This window comes from Neovison vison, chromosome 5 (genome assembly GCF_020171115.1).
Source record: "Neovison vison isolate M4711 chromosome 5, ASM_NN_V1, whole genome shotgun sequence".
NCBI lineage: Eukaryota > Metazoa > Chordata > Mammalia > Carnivora > Mustelidae > Neogale > Neogale vison.
The window spans coordinates 12,927,996-12,946,622 of record NC_058095.1 but is presented as its reverse complement, the minus strand read 5'-3'; the positions used below and the strand labels follow the sequence as shown (position 1 = coordinate 12,946,622).

At 49.8% G+C, this 18,627-nt stretch overlaps 1 protein-coding gene across 1 annotated transcript in view; it reads right to left on the bottom strand.

Annotated features, from left to right (window-relative positions):
• The window catches only part of PRKCA (protein kinase C alpha), a 392,310-nt gene that overhangs the window by 46,472 nt on the left and 327,211 nt on the right, over positions 1-18,627 (bottom strand). The window contains exons 9-13 of the mRNA XM_044247588.1: positions 9,535-9,672; positions 8,326-8,499; positions 5,889-5,980; positions 3,229-3,291; positions 2,363-2,501 (exon numbers count right to left, since the gene is read on the bottom strand). Coding sequence (XP_044103523.1) covers positions 2,363-2,501; positions 3,229-3,291; positions 5,889-5,980; positions 8,326-8,499; positions 9,535-9,672 — 606 coding nt within the window. The remainder of the gene's footprint in view (positions 1-2,362; positions 2,502-3,228; positions 3,292-5,888; positions 5,981-8,325; positions 8,500-9,534; positions 9,673-18,627) is intronic.

Here is an 18,627-nt window from a genome sequence, read left to right as displayed (position 1 = left end):
ACAGAACTATACAAACATACACACAAATGAGTACAATTAAAAAAAAAAAACCCAAAGTTACCCAGATATGTTAGAAGTATGTCTAGGTGTCCCTGGAGAAGGGGGCTGGGAGCTTATCAAATATGGTCATGCAGGACACCATTATGAGTGTGACAGGACCGGCCGTAGCCCTTTCCCCAAAGGTGTGTGCGCCCTAGACCGGGAATCTGTGGCTATGGTAATTTTATCTGGTAAAAAGGACTTGGTAGGTGTGATTAAGGATCCTGGGACAGAGCGCCCAGCCCGGGTTATCTGGGTGGGTCCCATGTAATCACAATGGTCCTACCAGAGGGAGGCTGTGCAGGGTGGGAACCTAAAAGTCAGAAATGGTAAGAAGTTATGTCACAGACAGTAGCCACACAGAGGCCGGAAATGGCAAGGTGACGGGACGCCCCCAGAGCTCCTTGAGGGGCGCAGCCCTGCTGAGAGTGTGACTTTGACCCAGCACAATGGATTTTGGACTTCGAAACCCCAGAGCCGTAAGATAATAAATTTGTATTTTTTTAGTCCACAAATTGTATGGTTACTTGTTGTAGCGGCAATAGGAAACTGATACAATGAAGAACATTAGGGGGAAAAAAAGACAACGAACATCCATTATTTGGAACATTTCATCTATATGGATGCCCTTGTCCCTGGTGATGTCACGTGGCTGGAGTGTTACTGAACACAGGAAGCTGTTTGTTTGATCTCAGAGACTGTTCTTACTGGAGAGAAGTTCAAACCACCTTTATTCCTAAAAAACGCTTCCTTCCCTGTCACCACACATTTATAGCAGCTGGTGGGTGTTAAACGGAGAAGACGCAGTTCATAATCACAGTCGGCTTAATGCATGTCAGCCGGCAGAGGCGTCAGAATAAATCCTGCATCAGGAAGCTGTATTTTTACTGTACGCTCTCCCCATTCTTCATGTCTGAGGACTACGTAAGCTCATGTTATGCCTGGAGACAGTAATACGTGAGTTCTTTGGGGGACAAACCCCCCCCCCCAAAGGTACCATGTCACCTTTGGCCACATCATTGAGAATTTAAGTTTCTAAGTAAATAATCGAAGTCTGTGTTTCCGTGCTGTCTGGGCAGATAAGAAACAAAACAAGGAACCTCTTAACAATGGGAAAAAATATTAAGCTTCCCTTGTGGACCACTGGCTACCACGGAGCATAGCACTAGGTGCAAAACACTGGATTTGGCATTTCTGTCCTCAGAGCAATTCTACAAGGACGATATTATCTTTTCTAACTTGCCATTGTGGATGTGGGAGCTGAGAGGCTAAGGCACTTGCCTGAGTTCCCACAGACTGTGAAGAAAAGTCAGAGCTGAAGGACATGTTGGTCTGACTCCTAAGCTCATGTCACACCTACTGCCTCTAAGACAAACGCGTGGGGCAACAGGTTAAAAATATACTGCATGAACGTCCAGAGAGGGAAGGTTGGGGTAACTTTGTATCTGTTAAGCTTCCACCATGCTGGAGCTCAGCTGGGAAGACCCCGTTTCATCCACCGGGCGGTGTGTGCACAGAAAGTTGGCTACATAGCGACCCAGGGTTATAACCCACCCAGTCACGGGCATGTAGGTAGGCTCACAATAGGATGAAAATCACTCAGACTGTGTCATAACAAAGGTGCCCGGGTGGCTCAGTCAGTTACCTGCCTGACTCTTGATTTTAGCTCAGGTCATGATCTCGGGGTTGTGGGATCGAGCCCCCGGCCGGGCTCCATTTGGAGTCTGCTTGAGATTCAAGCTCTCCTTTCCTTCTGCCCTTCCCCCGTTAGCTCACTTGTGCTCTCTCTCAAATAAACGAATAAAACATCAAAAGCAAAAAGACTGTAACAAAGAGGAAGCAATATGGCGACTGCTGTGGTCGCACGTCTTGAAACCACTCCCCTTACAACCACACTGGAATATTCCTCCTAGATCAAACACCCTGGTCAATTCCAGTGGGTCATTTAGGGCACTGATCACTCTGCTTTTCCGAAAAAGCCACCATTGGACCCACCTTTTGACGCAGTTTTCCCAAGCAGAGCATTTTTACAAGCAATACCCCCAACCCCCCGCCCAACAGTGTAGCTTAAATTGTCTTGACGAGGACTGTGTAAGAGACACAATCTACCGTACACCCAGCTTACAAAGCCAAGTCCCACAGAATGAGACATTCCCTTACCATGCACTGAGCTCTCATACTTGTTTTCTATTTCGCTCTATTTAGTTTAGCCTATTTTGTGGTCCCTGTCTTGCTGCTCTGCTTGGCGATTCCCCCAGGAAGGGGGCTGTATTTGTGATTTGGAAGGTCTGCTCTGGAAACCAAGGAAAATCAGGGTCCCTACCTCTGGGGCGATGTAATCCGGCGTCCCGCAGAAGGTCCTGGTGGTGACCCCATCCACCATGTGTTCCTTGCACATCCCAAAATCGGCAATCTTGATATGCCCTTCCGAATCCAGCATGACGTTATCTAACTTCAGATCCCTGCAAGGAAGCAGGAGAGCATCAGCATCCTTCCCACGACATCGTACGGTCGGTTCCGGAGCTAGCGAGACACAAGGATCTTTGACTAGCTGCCACCTCAACGGCGTATTAACTACGAGTCCTAGGAGAGCTGGGGCCAGGAAGGACTGGGTTTTGTTTTTTAGTTTCTGAAATCTCCAGAGCCTACCATAGTGCTTAGAACAACAGTAGGTACATAATAAATGCACACCAAATGACTACATGGTTGGACTAGTGATCCCCAACCTTGGCCGAGCATGGGAATCACCAGATTCTAATTTAGCAGGTCTGGGGCAGCTCCCAGCCATTTGATTTACTAGGATCCCAGACATAGCGGGGTGCAGGGGCTGGGACCCAACCAGGTTTTGCCAAATCCCAGATTCAGGACAACCTTGCTGGGTCACATACATGTATCCCTTACATTCTGGCTGGTGCCATAGATCCTTTTACTCTTCAGTTAAACCTGGAAGACATGTTCCTTTCTTCGGCCTCAGACTTTGACTGTTGCTAACTACTTGAAGAATTTAACTCAATCGTTTTTCCCCTGCCTCTCCCCAGCTCCCCGTGTTCTCCTCCTGCCGAGCCTCTATAACAGAAATTCAGTTTCTGCTGCTCCCTGACCTCCATTCCAAAAAAAAAAAAAAAGGCAGAAGAAGGAGCTGTCGGTGGAGAGAAAAAGCACTGTTGGCTACTCAGCTTCAACACGCACCTGTATATGATTCCTCTTTTATGAAGAAAGAACAATCCAATGGAAATCTCTGCTGCATAAAATCTGCAAAAGAAAACGGTCATCAGGCCTGCCGACTTGCTCTCTGGATTCCTGAATATTCTATTCCCTCCAGTTCAGGCATCAAGGAGGCAAAAGAATGTAGGACCCCGGGACGGTTCAGAAATCAGCATCAGCCTACGGATGACAAACCCTTAGCCCTTCCCTTGGCTATTTTATCATTCTCACCTCCCCGAGGAACTTCGCAGCTAATAAGTCAGAGAGACAGGTTTATTACCTGTCTAGAAACAAGCGCTTCTTGTCTGAGGCCGGTGGACAGTTAATTTACTGCTTAACAAGAATGCTCCAATACAATCTCTTAAAGACTGGCCACTAGACTATTCTGTGTCAGGACTGGGGAAGAGTGGAGAAAAGGTCCCTTTTCCTATTCCTGGACAGAATGCATTAACGTTTGAAAGGGCAGCGATCCCCTGGGAGGGGGAGAAGCGTGCGCAATGTGCTTGGTATAGCGGGTGTCCTCACCGCACCCCCCCAACCGTCCCCATCCCAAGCGCTCGGATAAATGGGACACACGCCATGATTCATGCTCCAGTTTACCCTTTTAAATAATTCATAATAAACTCAGAGTAAATGCTAAAAGGTTTTCAAATGTGCATAGGATTTAGGAATCTTTGAAGTCTGAGAATCCACAATGTTGTCTGTGCCAACATCGTACCTGGGAGGCTTGAAATCCGTGCAATGTCTACATGAACAGAGAACAACCTCTAGTGATGGGCACAGAATTCTGATGGGGAGAGGTGAGGGGGGCACCCCTAGGGCCGGCAGGGGAGGGACAGGATGGCCGAGGGAAAACAATGGGATTGTAGGTGATTTTTACATGATTTTTCAAGCTCTTCTGTATTTTTTAAGGTAAGAACCTTCTATCACCACAAACACACAACGCTGGACGAGACACCTTGATGTCACCTTAGAACGTAAGGTGGCTGTTTTGCTACTAGCTCTTTACAGCTCTGTCATCAAGCTTTACTTTTCAACCCGAGCATTTTGATGCTTTCTAACCGAGTTAAGACACGGGATAAAGATAGGCATTCCTGAAAACTGAGAAGTAAAAATCTAAATAGAAAAAAAAATTCCCCTTCGACAATAACAAAAATCTGATTGGTGTTCATGTGTTTGATTAATAAGGAAATCTGAGAATGAAGAAAAAGAAAGAAAAAAAAATCCCCTTTTGCATTTTTTTCAGCTTGCTACCAAAACATGCCTTCAGCTTTTAGTCAATCTTCCCTAAGACGGGTCAAGCCACCCAGCCCGAAAGTTCTTTAGCTTTGTCTTTCACAACGAACACCAGCCAGGATCAAATTAACATTTGGTGACTTGATTAATCAGGGGCATCCCCATGAGGCATACTCCCCAAGAGAAATAAAAGAGCTGTTTTTTCCTCCCAAAAGATTTTTTATTTATCTGTCTGGGGGAGATAGAGAGAGAGAGGACAAGCAGGCAGAGCAACAGGCAGAGGGAGAGAGAAGCTTTCCGCCAACCACGGAGCCCCATGCCGGGCTCGATCCCCCGACCCAAAGGCAGCTGCTTAACTGACTGAGCCACCCAGGCGCCCCCGAAATAGCTGTTCCTATATGTCTGCCTCTGCTGTGTATCCTGTGACCTGTTGGCCCCTGGAAAACAGGGTGACTTTTGCAGGTACCGAGGTCCTCTCTTCGAAGGCCTGTGTCTCTCCCCTCTGCGGCTGCCTCCTGCATCCCCATGGAACTCTCCACACGGAGCTCACGATTCTCCTCCACATCGTCTCCTCCTTGGCAGCCGCCCCCTCCCAAACCTAAAATGAGGTGTCATCGGAAGAGGTTTCTCTGTTCTACACCGAGTTCTGCTTTTCATCCTCCAGAACGTTTCTCAAAGACCCTTCCTCCTCTTTGGCTCCAAGGTCAAGACCTGACGAAGGTTCCATTCTTTCTGATCTATATAGACCGTCACCAGCCCCGCTGCACCAGTCCCACCTCTTCCTCCCCCCTCCTTTCCCCGCTCGGTCATGGGGCTCTGTGAAAGCCGAGCCTGACACTGTGTGTCCCCCTGAAGCCCTCCCCAGCCTTCCGTGGGCCTCAGCCAGGCCCTCCAATAGGCTCAACACCCAGAGCCCCCGCTCCCAATCCCCCCAATCCCAAACCACCTTCCTCCTCACTGACTCGGGCATTTCCTGAGGGGGTCCCCCCCCCACTCCCCTCTTCTCCAGGGCTCGCGTGCTACCTCTAATGTTACGGGTACACGGTACGACTGGCAAGTGACTTCTCCTACCCTGGGTCAGGTGCTGAGCTCCTCGAGGGCAGACAGCCTTTCCCACCCCCAGTGCCCGGTGTGTTGCGACTGTGCAATGATCATTTGTTTAATAACAAGTGGCCGACTCAGTCAGGGAGGGGGTATGGGTGACAGAAAGGGTGACAGGGGATACACCAGTGTCTCCAACCAACCAGATGTAGAATGAACCTCCCTTCGGAAGTGGTGACCAAGAAGTCTGCCCCTTGGGAGGAGACGGTGCTTGGCCCCAAGGGGGGCAAACCCCACTCCCGTCTTTCACCCAGCAGCGGTCCCCGTGGTCTGTCTAAATTAAGGGACTTAAAAAAAAAAATACTCACACTGCTTGTGGTTCCTTAAATTTTCCCACTTGCTGAATGTGGTACATGAGGTCCCCGCCATTGACGTATTCCATGACGAAATACAGCCGGTCCTGAAGACGAAGGTTCAACATGTGAGTAGGGCTTGGCCACTGGCCAAGAGGCTTCCTTCACTATTTCTAGGCTGTGTTTTGCTTTCTCATTAGTTAGACAACCGTGGGCCAGGCTGGCAGGTCTGCTCGGTGGAGCCCTGCAAAACTTTTCTTCCCTGATAAGACCTAAGTAATGGACCCTATTGCACGAGGGCCCTGGGATGTATAAAGTCATTAACATAACTGTGAAATAACGGCTTTCTGTCCACATGGTGGTCCCCTTCTGGTTCCGGGCGCTCCTTCCCTTAGCAACAGCCTCAAACGCTCTTCCGCTTTCTCCTGCACATGTACTACACGTCTACACTAGGGGTGGTGTGAAGAACCCAAATGGGCCAATTATTTACTTTTTTTTTTAAGATTTTATTTATTTATTTGACAGAAAGAGATCACAAGTAGGCAGAGTGGCAGGCAGAGAGAGAGGGGGAAGCAGGCTCCCTGCTGAGCAGAGAGCCTGATGTGGGGCTCGATCCCAGGACCCTGAGATCATGACCTGAGCTGAAGGCAGAGGCTTAACCCACTGAGCCACTCAGGCGCTCTACTTTTAACGAGTGTTGCTGGTTTGCAACATTCAGTGGTGTAGTAGTCATGTGTTTCCACTGGAAGCTTCTGGAAACAAGTCTCGTGAGTCAAGCTGGGCTTCTAAATTATAAATCCTCGATGGTATTTACTGTGGGGGAGGGGACTATACGGGGAGAGGCTAATGCAATGTGCTTCTGCACCCGTAATAGGCCCAAATGTTGTTTTTTTATTTTCTCCGTCACTGGTGTGCTCAATGCCGGCCCCACAGAGGGCGTACCTCGTGGACCCCAATAAAGCTGCATATTTATGAGGGCACTGCATGGGGAACGATGGGGTTCAAGAGCCAAGCAGCTTGCAGCACAGCACACCCAGGTGAAAGCCGACCTCTGCTCGTTTCTAGACAATGTCACCATTTCACAGAAGTTATTAAACATGAAAGTGTCGCACGGGGAGGGAAAAAAAAATAATGAGGCCGTTGCTAGCATCCAGGAAACAGCTCCCGGAGCTTCCATCACTAGCTTTCCTGTGATGAATTTTAATTCCATCTTTACTTCCGTGTTTTGCTGCTTCCCGGAGCTTCATCAGTGTAGCTGGGGGATGGGATCTGGGCTGGGATTCGCAGACACGGCTCCCTGCCTGGCGTATTGCGCTTCCCTCCCGGGCGCTACTTAGGCGCTACTGGGAGAAGGGGCTGGCAGTGCCACCCGCAACGGGCTGATACGCAGGGGCCGGCGCCTTGCTCTGCAGCCCATGATTCGCCCCCAACACGGTCAGGGTCATGCGGAGATTCTAAAATCCAAGAGCACTGAGGGGGGCCTCCCAAGAGATTTTTAAAGAGAGATGGGAAACAAAGTCATTTTCTGGCCAGCAGACAGTTGAAAATAATTATAATCATAACAGTAATAATTATAGCTACTGAATATTGAGTCACATCCTAAAAAGGGGAGCTACCGAGGGGTGGAGGGCCTGTCTTTGGGCATGCCTGACAATGGTACCCTCCAAATGTTTCGATTTCTCGTGGGCCACCAGCAAGCTCCATGCCAGGGCCCGGGCCCCACAAAGGGGCTGATCAGTGCTTTGGAACTCTCTTGTCCTCTTTTTCATTATACTGTAAGACGGGACTCAGCAGACTTTCTGTAAAGGGTTAGGCAGTAAATACTTTAGGCTTTGGGTATGTCTTGCCATGATTCAACTCTGCCCGCGAAACACAAGAGCCACTCTGGGTGACAGGAAAATGAAGGAGACTGGCCATGTTCTAAGAAAATGATTCACAGACCCTGAAATGTGAATTTCATCTAATTTACACATCACAAAATATCATTTTTTTTCCTCCTCTAAAATTTCTTAGAGCTCATGGGCTGTACAAAACAGACCAGACTGCCAAGCCTGCTGTGTGCAGTGCATAAGAACATACTCTTTTAGGAGATCGAGTTTCCCTGGGTTCTAATGCAATGCTTGGCAACGGAATCCATGGTCTTCAAAAGCCAGGACTGTGGGTTCTTTTATTGGTGGTGTAGCCTCAACTCCTCGCACATGGCCCACTAGATGGGAAACCTCTGGTACACATGTGTGCTGAATTAAATAGAATTAGTGTCAAGCCTGAAGGCAGGCACATCCCAGAGAGAGGACTCCCCAAGTTTACCAGTGGCATAAGAGTGAGAGGCTTTCTGGAGCCTTCTCCACCAGAGGAAGGTTGATTCAGATGCTTACAATGCTGGCTCAGGGGTGGCCCCTGAGAGCACGCCGTGTGCTGAGCCGCGGAGACGGCGCAGCCCCGGGGGACTCACCACGGTCTGGAAGCAGGAGTGTAGCTGTGTCAGGAACGGGGGCTTGTCCAGCAGGGCCAGGACTCGCTTCTCCACCATGGTGCACTCCACGTCGTCGTCTTGAATCACCACGTCCTTCTTCAGGATTTTGATGGCATACAGCTCCTCTGTGCCCTTCCGGTCGGCGAGCATCACCTGGGGGCAGACGAAAGGCAACCTGAAAGCTTCAAAGCCGACCTCTGGAAGCTGGGGGTGGGGTGGGGGGACCTGGTCAGGCGGCCCTTCGGCTGGTGCACATTTGTAAACACGGGCTATGCACCTATTCATCAAGTTCCGCTTCGTGGGCCAATTCTGGAATCTCGCATGGCAGCACACAGAAAATGCCGCCAGCACTGGACAGTTCAGAAGCTGTCCAGGTTTGTGCGCTGCAAAGGCTCTGGCCACATGGTGGCGCTATGGTGGCTGCGGGAAGGAATCGAGGGGGTCCTCCGCATTGGCCTGAGTAGGCATGTTTTTCAGGAGCATCCTTTGGGAAAAAGGTGAGTCGGGAGCCAAGACAAAGAGACAGGATTGGAAATCACTTCCTGGATCTACCATGAGATTTGGGGCCAGAGAAGCCAAATGCAGACAAAATAGGTTCGTTGCTGAAGAAACTCTGTTCAGCGTCTCTCAGCTATTACATTCGCTCACTGCAAATCAACTTTTAATTTTTTTATTGTTTAGATTTTAAAAATTTACTTATTTTGATTAAGAGGAGAAGCGAGAGAGAGCATGAATGGGGGAAGGGAGAGGGAGAAACAGACTCCCCAATGGGTAGCCTGATGTGGGGCTCGATCCTGGGGCCCTGGAATCATGATCTGAGCCGAAAGCAGATGCTTAACTGACTGAGCCATCCAGGCGCTCCACAAATTAACTTCTAATATTTAGTTGTGAAAATTATTGATTCAAATTATTGATTCAACCTACATTTCAGGGCACATGCTCTGTTCTCGACATGGAAACAGGGGCACACAGTGAACCCTCTGGAGCTTTCTGGGTACAGTTGTTTTTAATGAAGTGGTGGGTGAGGCATCTGAGAAAGGAGTACAGAGAATGCGGAAACCCCAAGGGCAGCTCTGGAAACCTCAGGGAGCACAGACTCCACCCCCATCCCCGGCATTCTCTGCAAATCCCCCCTGCCCCTCCCCTCCCCCCTTCTCCCTGTCCCCAGACAACGAACGGTCCTCTTACCTTTCCAAAACTCCCCTTCCCCAGCACCATGAGGAAATTGAAGTCGGTGAGTTTCACTCTGTCCAGATTGTTGGAAGTTTGTCTCCTATCTTCTGAAGGGCTGATTACTTTGTTACCAGCAGGACCAAGCTTGGCTTTCTAAACAAAAAGCACACACAGGAAATCGATGGGTCATTTTTCCCAGGAAAAAACAGTGACAGAAAGCATTTAACTAAGCTTGAGGGCAGCTGGGAGGTGGGAGGTGGGATGGGGGCAAGAAAAGAAATCACAGGGCAATGAAATACTTATTCAAAAGTCAGTGGGTATATATACCCTAGGGGTAACATTTGCAAAGTAGCAAAAAAAAAAAAAAAAAAAAAATTGCCCTTTACCAATTGACTTGTTGACCAAGTCAGGGGATCTGTCAAGAGCTGGCTGATTCTCATTCTGGGACTTAGAAGTTAACTTCTGGGAGAAGACGGTGCTTCACGATGGTTAACATAATAAAAGAAATAAACGGTGCACTGACGCTCTTCTTATTCGTAGATTTTTCCAATTTAAGATTCATTTGCATAAAGGAGAGTTGTATCCTAGCAAAAAGGGGTTTCCTGGAGAGGAACCTCTGAACTGGCAAGTTGTGGGGATGATTTATTGCTACTTTAAAAGGCACAGTAAGGGGGTGCCTGGGTGGCTCGGTGGTTTAAGCCTCTGCCTTCAGCTCGGGTCATGGTCTCAGGGTCTCAGGGTCTCAGGGTCTTGGGATAGAGCCCCGCGTCGGCGGGCTCTCTGCTCAGCAGGGAGCCTGCTTCCCCCTCTCTCTCTGCCTGCCTCTCTGCCTACTTGTTGTGATTTCTGTCTATCAAATAAATAAATAAATAATCTATAAAAAATCATTAAAAAAAAGGCACAGTAAGAACACAGGATTTGTTGTGGTTATTGTTGTTTTAAGTCAAGAGTTGAACTCAGGAAAATGGTGAGGTGCACGAGAACCTACATTCACACCAAACACCCAGCACCCTCTGAACCTGAAGCATCCTTGATCAGTAACCTGTCAGTTACCAAAAGGCTTTTTTTTTTTTAAATAAGCCAGGTTCCTGCTACACACGGGTGCTGGAGAAACTACACCCTCATTGTTCTGGTTGAACAGTTAGAGTCTCGGATTAAAGGTCAAGGAGAGCAAGAAGGCTCAGCCGAAAAGGAAAGGCTAATGGCATCACTTGGGAAGGTCTCAACACTCAGCAAAGGAGCCTACAGAGAATCTCCCCCCAACGCTGCCTGGAGAACATCTGCTTGATGGTGAGGGCACGAGCTGCTGGACATGTCAGCTGCTGAAAAGGCCAGGTCCTGTAGTGTGGCTCAGCTGTCACTGCCCTGAGCCCGAGGGCCAAGACTGTGGCTTTGGATACATTCTAAATGTTCTAAATGATAGGGTAATCCCGCACCCCACCCCCCACCCGCAGCAGACCTAAGTGCGGCTTTGAGTTTCTGAGCAGGAGCCAGGATATCACTCAAGTCTGTGTGGTTATGAAAAAGAAGGTACACGATAAAAGAAGACATTCTGGGCTTTGCTTTGTGACCAGAGCTCTCTCTTGTGGGAAGACGGGGGATCTGACATGTTTTCCTTAACAGCAGAGGCGGCTTTTGAGGAATCACCCGTATTCCTTTACAGCAGCATCGGACCTTCATCCCTGAATTCCTGCGCAGGCACTCAACCATCCATGCTTGCAGAGACATTAAGACACGGAGGCGAGAGGGGCCCCCACTTTTTTTGCAGAGACCTTAAGACGTGGGGGAAGGATGGCCCTAACATTTTTGCTTCGAGTCTGAAAGCATTTATACAGCTCTACTATATTCCTCTATCGGCAATGCCTGGAGGGACACACGTGTGAACCTGGGGGTCGTTGGATACACTGACATTCTTTAAAGACAAAAAGCTGAACTACGATAATACGTAAGCGGGCCTCCCCTTTGACAGAGGATGGAAGGAATGTCTAGACAGACTTGTGAGAAAGAGCTAAGACATAACCACTAGTGTTACATCAGGATCCCCTTCAACTGTGGGACCAGCCCTGTCCCCTGGAAGCCAGGAAGCAGGAATGCAGGAGCATTCCTGGCTCTGGGGGTCCCAGACAGACCAGTTCGACCACTTGTCACTGACAAAGTCCAAAGGCAAACAAACGAGGGGTGGTGAACGGAGGAAGTAATTTATTTCAGGGAGGCCAGCACCAGGAAGACAGTGGACTAGTGTCTCAGAGACCATCTCCAAAGTGCTGAAAGCACTCCCAGGACTACGTTAGGAAAATGCAGGGCAGAGGCTGGTGGGCGCATTCATGCAGCTGGGCAGTGAAGGTCAAGTTGAGCACTGTCTTGGGGGGTCAATCAGGTGGGGGTCCTGCTGGTGCAGGGTATTCCTTATTGCAGGAGAGGGTAGTTTCGGTCCCCATCACGGGATGCTTTGCCCAGACGGTCTCTTGCCTGTTTAGAGAGAAGTTGGAAAGGAGAACTCGGTCATTTAGAAAGTAGAGACTGGGATCCAAACGGAGGTGGCAGAGAGCGGAATTCCTCTTTCACTCCAAACATCTGCCCCAGGAATGATTCCAAGTTGATCAACTTTCTGGTGTGTGTTGTCGACATTGCAGTGAACAATCAGGAAGTTCAAGTGTGAGATGAGGAAAAACAACGATGCCACTCTGTCCTGTTCTTCTGATTTTTAAAAAGAAACATTATCTGAAAGAGGCATGAGGAGATTCATTTTATTTTGTCAGGAACTTCACGGTAAAATCTGAAAAGGTCCCCACACGACGGACTCAGTGCTCGGAGTCTTCACCTGGGTGAGGCTGTGATCGTGCCTGGCTGTCCAGGGACACCCAGCTTCCATCTGAAGCGCGGGGTTCCTCACCAGAGGTTCCACTCCTGTGAAGTCCTAGAGTCCCTGCTCCTTCCTCCTTTGACACTTCAGCACCACAGACAGCGAAAGAGGGATGCTGGACGGACCTCCGCAGCAGACACTGCCCTCACTGTGGGTCATAACCCAGCAAAGGAGGTTTGTGCTGTGACCTTAGTCCAGGTACGGGGAAAAGATTTTACTCAAAGGGATGTAAATGCAAGGAAAGCATTTTTGCATTTGAGTATTTCTGAACACGACTGTAACAGGATCTTGGATTCCGCTCTGAAATCAGTCCGTGGGGTTTGGGAGGAATGTTGACAAGGGAGTATCCTGCTCCTGGGAGGGAAAGCTGGAGGGAAGAAGGACACTGGCTTCTTCCCCTGCTCTGGGCAGATTCCATTGTCATGTTTCTGCAGCTAGAAGCAGAGCTGGGTTCCATGTGGCTGGCAGAGTAGGAAGATGGTTTGGAAGGAGACGGGCCGGGCTGCCACACTGGGTGCATTCTCCAGCAGGGGGGCAGGCTAGAAAGTGGCCTGGCCCAGAGGACGAGAAGGATTTCTCCCCAGCTCCCAGCAGCCCTGAGATAAGAGCAGCTTGGGGGGCTTCATGCAGCTAGCCTTCTGACCAGAGAGACGTGGCTTCCATATTTCCCTGCAGAAGCTTCTTCTGGAGTCATTTCCCTGCTGCCATGGGCAGGTCTGGCTGCGGGACGACCCAGAGCCTTTGCCCATGTGGAGTCTGCAAAAGCAACTCTTCTAAGGCAGTCAGTTCTATGAGACCAAAACCGCAGTGGTCTGGGCCTGACTTCGGCAAGTCCCTCGCTCAGCCTGGGTCTAATCATTGACACAGCTGGAGGAGACAGCCGGTGGCTACTCTAGCAGCTGTGTAGCTGGGGACTGGTGGTGAGCAGATGACCCCCAGGACGGTGGTCTACACAGCCTCCACCTCCAGTCTACACTCAGGTAGCCTCTGGCCAACCCCCCCTCGTTGCCCCTCCCCCCTGCCTCTCCTCCCCCTCCGCCGCCCCATGCTGTGGGTGTATCGTCCCCCACCCCCTCCCAGGCTGACTTCTCCCCACCTGCAGGTTCTAGCGTGACTGTCCTTCTTCAGAGGACCCCTCCCCAAAGACTGGCTGCCATTCTCCCTCCCACAGCCCTGCTCTCAACAGTGCATAGGGCGACTCAGGAATATTTATGGTGTGTTTGCTTAACGCCTCTTCCAATCACACTGTACAACTCATCTATTAGCAGGTTGTGCCAAATCAACCAGCAGATTAGGTCCAGAATCTGGCGTCTTCTCAGGGCCTCCTTCACCACCTCTCCATCGAGGCAGCTTGGCCCCTAGAGTCCCCACTTCTGTGACGTCCCTTTTAGTATATGCCCTGGAGGGACCCTGTCCTACCTCCCTGGCTTCTCATCTGCTGGACAGAAAAAGGCCGAGTTGTCACAAAGGATGAGGAAGAGCCCCTTGGCTGTGAGCTCTGTCTCTGACCTCAGTCCCAGCACTCTCTGGCCCCTTTGTTCCAGCCTCCAGTCTTGGCCGCTCTTCCCTCCAGGGCCTTGCTCTCTTGCTCATCCACCAGATCCAGCTCACACACCACCTCTCCATCTTCTCGATGCCTCCTTCCTCCTGGGATTTCCCACCTGGGGAGACATGGCCTATGACCAGCCCACATCCCCGGAGCTTTCAGCTCTGCACCCCTGTGCACACCAGAGGCTGCCTGCGGGTTCTGTTGGGGCCACACCGGCAGGGAAGGCCTGAAATGCCCACGCTGGCACCCCAGGAAGTCAGGGCCTTGACTGGTGCACAAGGAGGTGGGTCCCACGCCGTCTCCCTTGCTCCCCAGCAAGACTGGGCTCCAGCCTGTCCCCCATGTTGTGACCTGGATAACGACCATGCCCTTAGCTGGCTTCCTCCCTTCCCTGGATCCCATCCCTGCTCCCCTGCACCCCACCCCAGGTCTCTTGGGATCATTTCCCAAATGAACTCCTTGCTCTCAAAACCCTGTGGCAGAGCTGACCGATCAGGGGAACCTAAATGAACAGATGAACTTTTTTTGAAGATTTGCTGATCTTTCTCATCAGACCGTGAGGTCCTGGAAGGCACGGACCATCTTACTCATCTACGTGTCTTTAGGTCAGGCACTGTGCTGGGCACAAAACTGCACATTTGCTGACTATCTCACTGATTGGCTGGTTGACTGATTGATTCATTCAAAATCATACATCTTCACGGAGTCCTACGACAGAATTTGAAGAGGCCAAGTCTTTGGCTGGTAGCCAATACCAGGCAGCCATCTGCCAGACGTTCATACAGGAAAGCAGCTCTTACCGGGTTTGTCACTTCATAGGGTAGCCCCTGGACACTGCATTTAGATGTGCAAGTACAATGGGAACTCCTTCCCTCAAGCGGTCACCGCTCAGGCTGGCACAGCCACAAACAAAGGCTATGAGGGCACCTCTGCCTTTAGGGAATTCGGCCACATGGTGATGCTACCCAAAGGCCGTGCGAGACACATTAGCTGGGCCAGCAAGCTGAAACCGTGCCCTCGGAAGCGTCTCTGAAGGGACATTCCTCCAGTGACAAGTTCTGATGGTCCTGGAGTTCGCTGGGATCCGAGGGAAGACCAACACTGAGCTTCTGGGCTGATGGTTCCTTTCTTTGAGCTTTTGAGTGGGTTGTCTGATGACGGGTCTCCCGGCAGGACAGAGACTGCTCCTTCTCAGCTTGTGTACTGTCGGCATAACCCGCTGTCATGGATGTAATTCAGACTTCACCGGGAGCGCAGATAAAATCAGTGTATGTCCAGGGATAAAGCTGAAGCTGAAGGCCTACGTGCAGAGATTTCAGCAGACCCAAGGAGGCCTCGGAATAAGCGGGCCAACATCCTTTCCTGCAGCAGCACAAACATGCACTGCAAGGCCAGACTCCCTGCTGGGCTGTGTGTGCAAACGGGGATTCACACCCCGAAAGGAGAGGCAGAATGTCTCCCGAAGCCCTGGCATCCAGAGGAGGGCAGGGCATCGACTGGGGCTGAGATGGGAAGCACCAGTGAGCCCACTGGTCATGCTCCTTGCTGGTCAATTCCAAATCCTGAGTTCCTGCTCAGGACACATTTTGATTTGACTCATGGGTCCTTGTTGGTGAATTGAGAATATTCTAACATTTATTCCACAAGTATCTGTGTGTCTGTCACGCCCCAGACATGGGGCCAGATGCTGGGGAAATCAGAGCAGTATGATGTAGCCTTTCCTCCAGGGAACCTGCAGTGCAAAGGTACTGTGGCTAGCTCCCTATTACTCAACGTGTGGTCTGTAGATCAGTGGTGCCAGCGCTGCCGGGAGGCTGGTCAGGAAAGCAGATGCCTGGACCCCACCCCAGACCTGCAGAATCGGAACACGCAGGTTTGACAAGACCCTCAAGTGAGTCCTATGCACGTGTCAGATGTTCTAGTCTAAGACAGTCAGAATGTTTCTCCCAGTTTGAAGTCCCTTCAGAATCCCTGGGACCCCTTCCATGTGCAATAATCTTCAATTATCATAGAAAATCAGTGGCAAATTCTGGAAAGAGCCCCAGACTTTGATTCTAAAGTTTAGACCAAAATCCTGGCTTTACCTATTTGGTCTGTGTGACTCTGGGCAGATGATACAGCCTCTCTGGGCGTCAGACTGCTCACCTGTCATACAGTCGTGCTAAGACCTCTGCCTCCCTGGGCTATGCTGAAGCTGAAATGAGGAATCCTTTGCAAAAGCATGCTTGCAGAGTCTCCCATTACATCCTTCACCACAGTCCTCTTTCCTTTGCCCTGGGAAGGAGAAGCTGCATTTCCCTCAGGCTCCTGACTTCCACCTGTGCCCTGCCTATGAACTGAAGGCCCCTGTGAGCAGAGGCAGGTCACCAGGGTCAGGGTTCTGCTGAGGTGACTCATGGCCCAGACACCCTGTGATTATGGGTATGTGTCAAGGCTGCAGACGGGCTCAGCAGGAGCTTGGGACCTGTTGGAAGGCAACCACAGGTTCCTGTGGGCTTCCCTGCTTCTGTGCCCCCCCCGCTGGGGTAGGAGAGGAACTGGGTCTCAGGCCCAGCTGCTCTCTGCTTTCAGGAGCAACATTCTATAGCTCCCTCAGGGGCTACAACCATGCAGGATGAGACCGTGACTTAGTGTGCTCTCCTCCTTGGACAATTTCCGAATAATTGACATGCATCTCATTTTATGCCCCAGATACATTCACCAAGAGTCCTAACAGTCTGCAATCATCGAAGGTATTCACAAATTTCAAGGACCCCTCCGGTGAGTTTCTGTAAAGCACATCATACAAAGTGAAACTGACCACTGCAAATCCGAATTCTCCCAGGCTGGGACTGAAGTGTGGATGTGTGTGAAACCCCTTTGTCTGAAGAGCTGTCTGTGTGTGTGATCAGGGGCTCTCCGTACACCACTTGTTATGGGGGGGTCCAAGTGAAAACTGGGAGCTGGATCTGCTGAATGAACTACGGCACCAGGAGTCTATGAGACATGGCACTGTGGTCAACGTCAACTCCCTGTTAGGCTGGACCATTGGCATTTGGACCATTTGCATCTGGCTGAGCCGGAAGAGTCTGACCTACAGGACTGCCAATTCCAATCGGTTTAACATAACACCACAGACAGTCTGCAATTTGTGAATTCTGTATAATGACGATGCACTAGCTTTGCTATGCGGGAAAACAGACAGACAATAAAGTCAAGGGGAAGGGTACAGTCCTAAACTGCCAGCCCCCAAGTATGATCACACCCAGACTAGCAGTCCTTCCGAGAGGTGCTAACTTACCCTCAGTGGGAAGCCACGCCCAAAGGTTTCTCTACAGTAAGGAAGCTGAGAGTTAACCCTAATTCTGAGTCTCCCGGTGGGTTTATTCTAGAATTGTGGAGCCTCTGGGTAACCCTCTGAGGTATACCATCATGCTTCACCACATTCTGTTGTAAATGTGTCCATTTGTACCTATTTTGTGAATGCGTCTTCAATAATTTTATATCTCTTAGCAGAACAGAAAAATACGGCTTTGATGAATATATTTATCAAAGATGTCTTCCAAAGTGTAGAGAGAGGAATATGACAATAGAAGGTTCTACTTCTAAGATTCCAAGGGCAGACAGGCCAACAATGACCAACTACAGGGGCAAATGAATAACTGTGGGTTTCTTCCGTAATCTTCTCCCTAAACGAAGCCTGTATTCAGAGCTTATCCGAACAATTCCGACAATGTAAGACTGATGGCATTTTGGTGCTGCTCCATAAACACGTGTCTCTGCCACATAGAACCAAGGACCACATAGAACCAAGGACCTCAGCATCGCGTCTCAACCCTAAGGTGACATATTCACCTACACCCACTGCAACATTTGTTAAATTAAGTGGTTACAGAAGAAGAAAACCACAAGGGGACCGAAGCCATTTTCATTGAGACTGTTAACAGAATACGGCCGGTGTATTTCTAAGAGCCATGGGTCACATCTACTACTTCCTACGCTGTCACCAGGCAACGGGTTAGGATGAGGGTACCTCATGGGCACTACAGCCTTCTGGGTAACATGGCATCACTAAAATGCCTGCTGTTCTCCAGCTGAATTATTTTCCCTCTTCTGGAACATGCCAAGCATGCTTGCCACCTGAGGACCTTTGCACTCTCTGCTCCCTCTGACCCGGACAGCAACAAGACTGCCTCCCATCTCTGCTCTCGAGATGTTCCAACATTAAAGCTTCAGTAGGACACCCCACCTTCTCCTTCCCATGGTGTGGATTCTACCTATTGTCTGTTTCCCTTTCTCCTTCCCCCTGCAAGGAGCACAGGGGCCTGATCCGTTCTGCTCACTGATGTATCTCCAGGGCCCAGGAGAGAGTCTAGGACATGGTGCTCCTCGAATCCTTTTATAATGTATGGATGCACGTGTATACTGGGAAAGAAGATCACTTCTCATGCAACTTTTTTTTTTTTTTTAAAGGCAGAGTTACTGCCTTTAAAGAATTTTTACAACAATGTTGCTTCTTGTGAGCATAGTAGTACTGGCTCATTTCAGAACATTTCACAAGCATGGATGGATAAATAAATGAATAAATAAAGAAGACAACCTAAACTATCCATAATTTTATCACCCAGAGAGAATCATTGTTGCCATTTTGATGTATATCCTTCTAAATCTTTTCATGCTTTCTTCTTTGACATAAACAGAATTGTATCATTTGCAA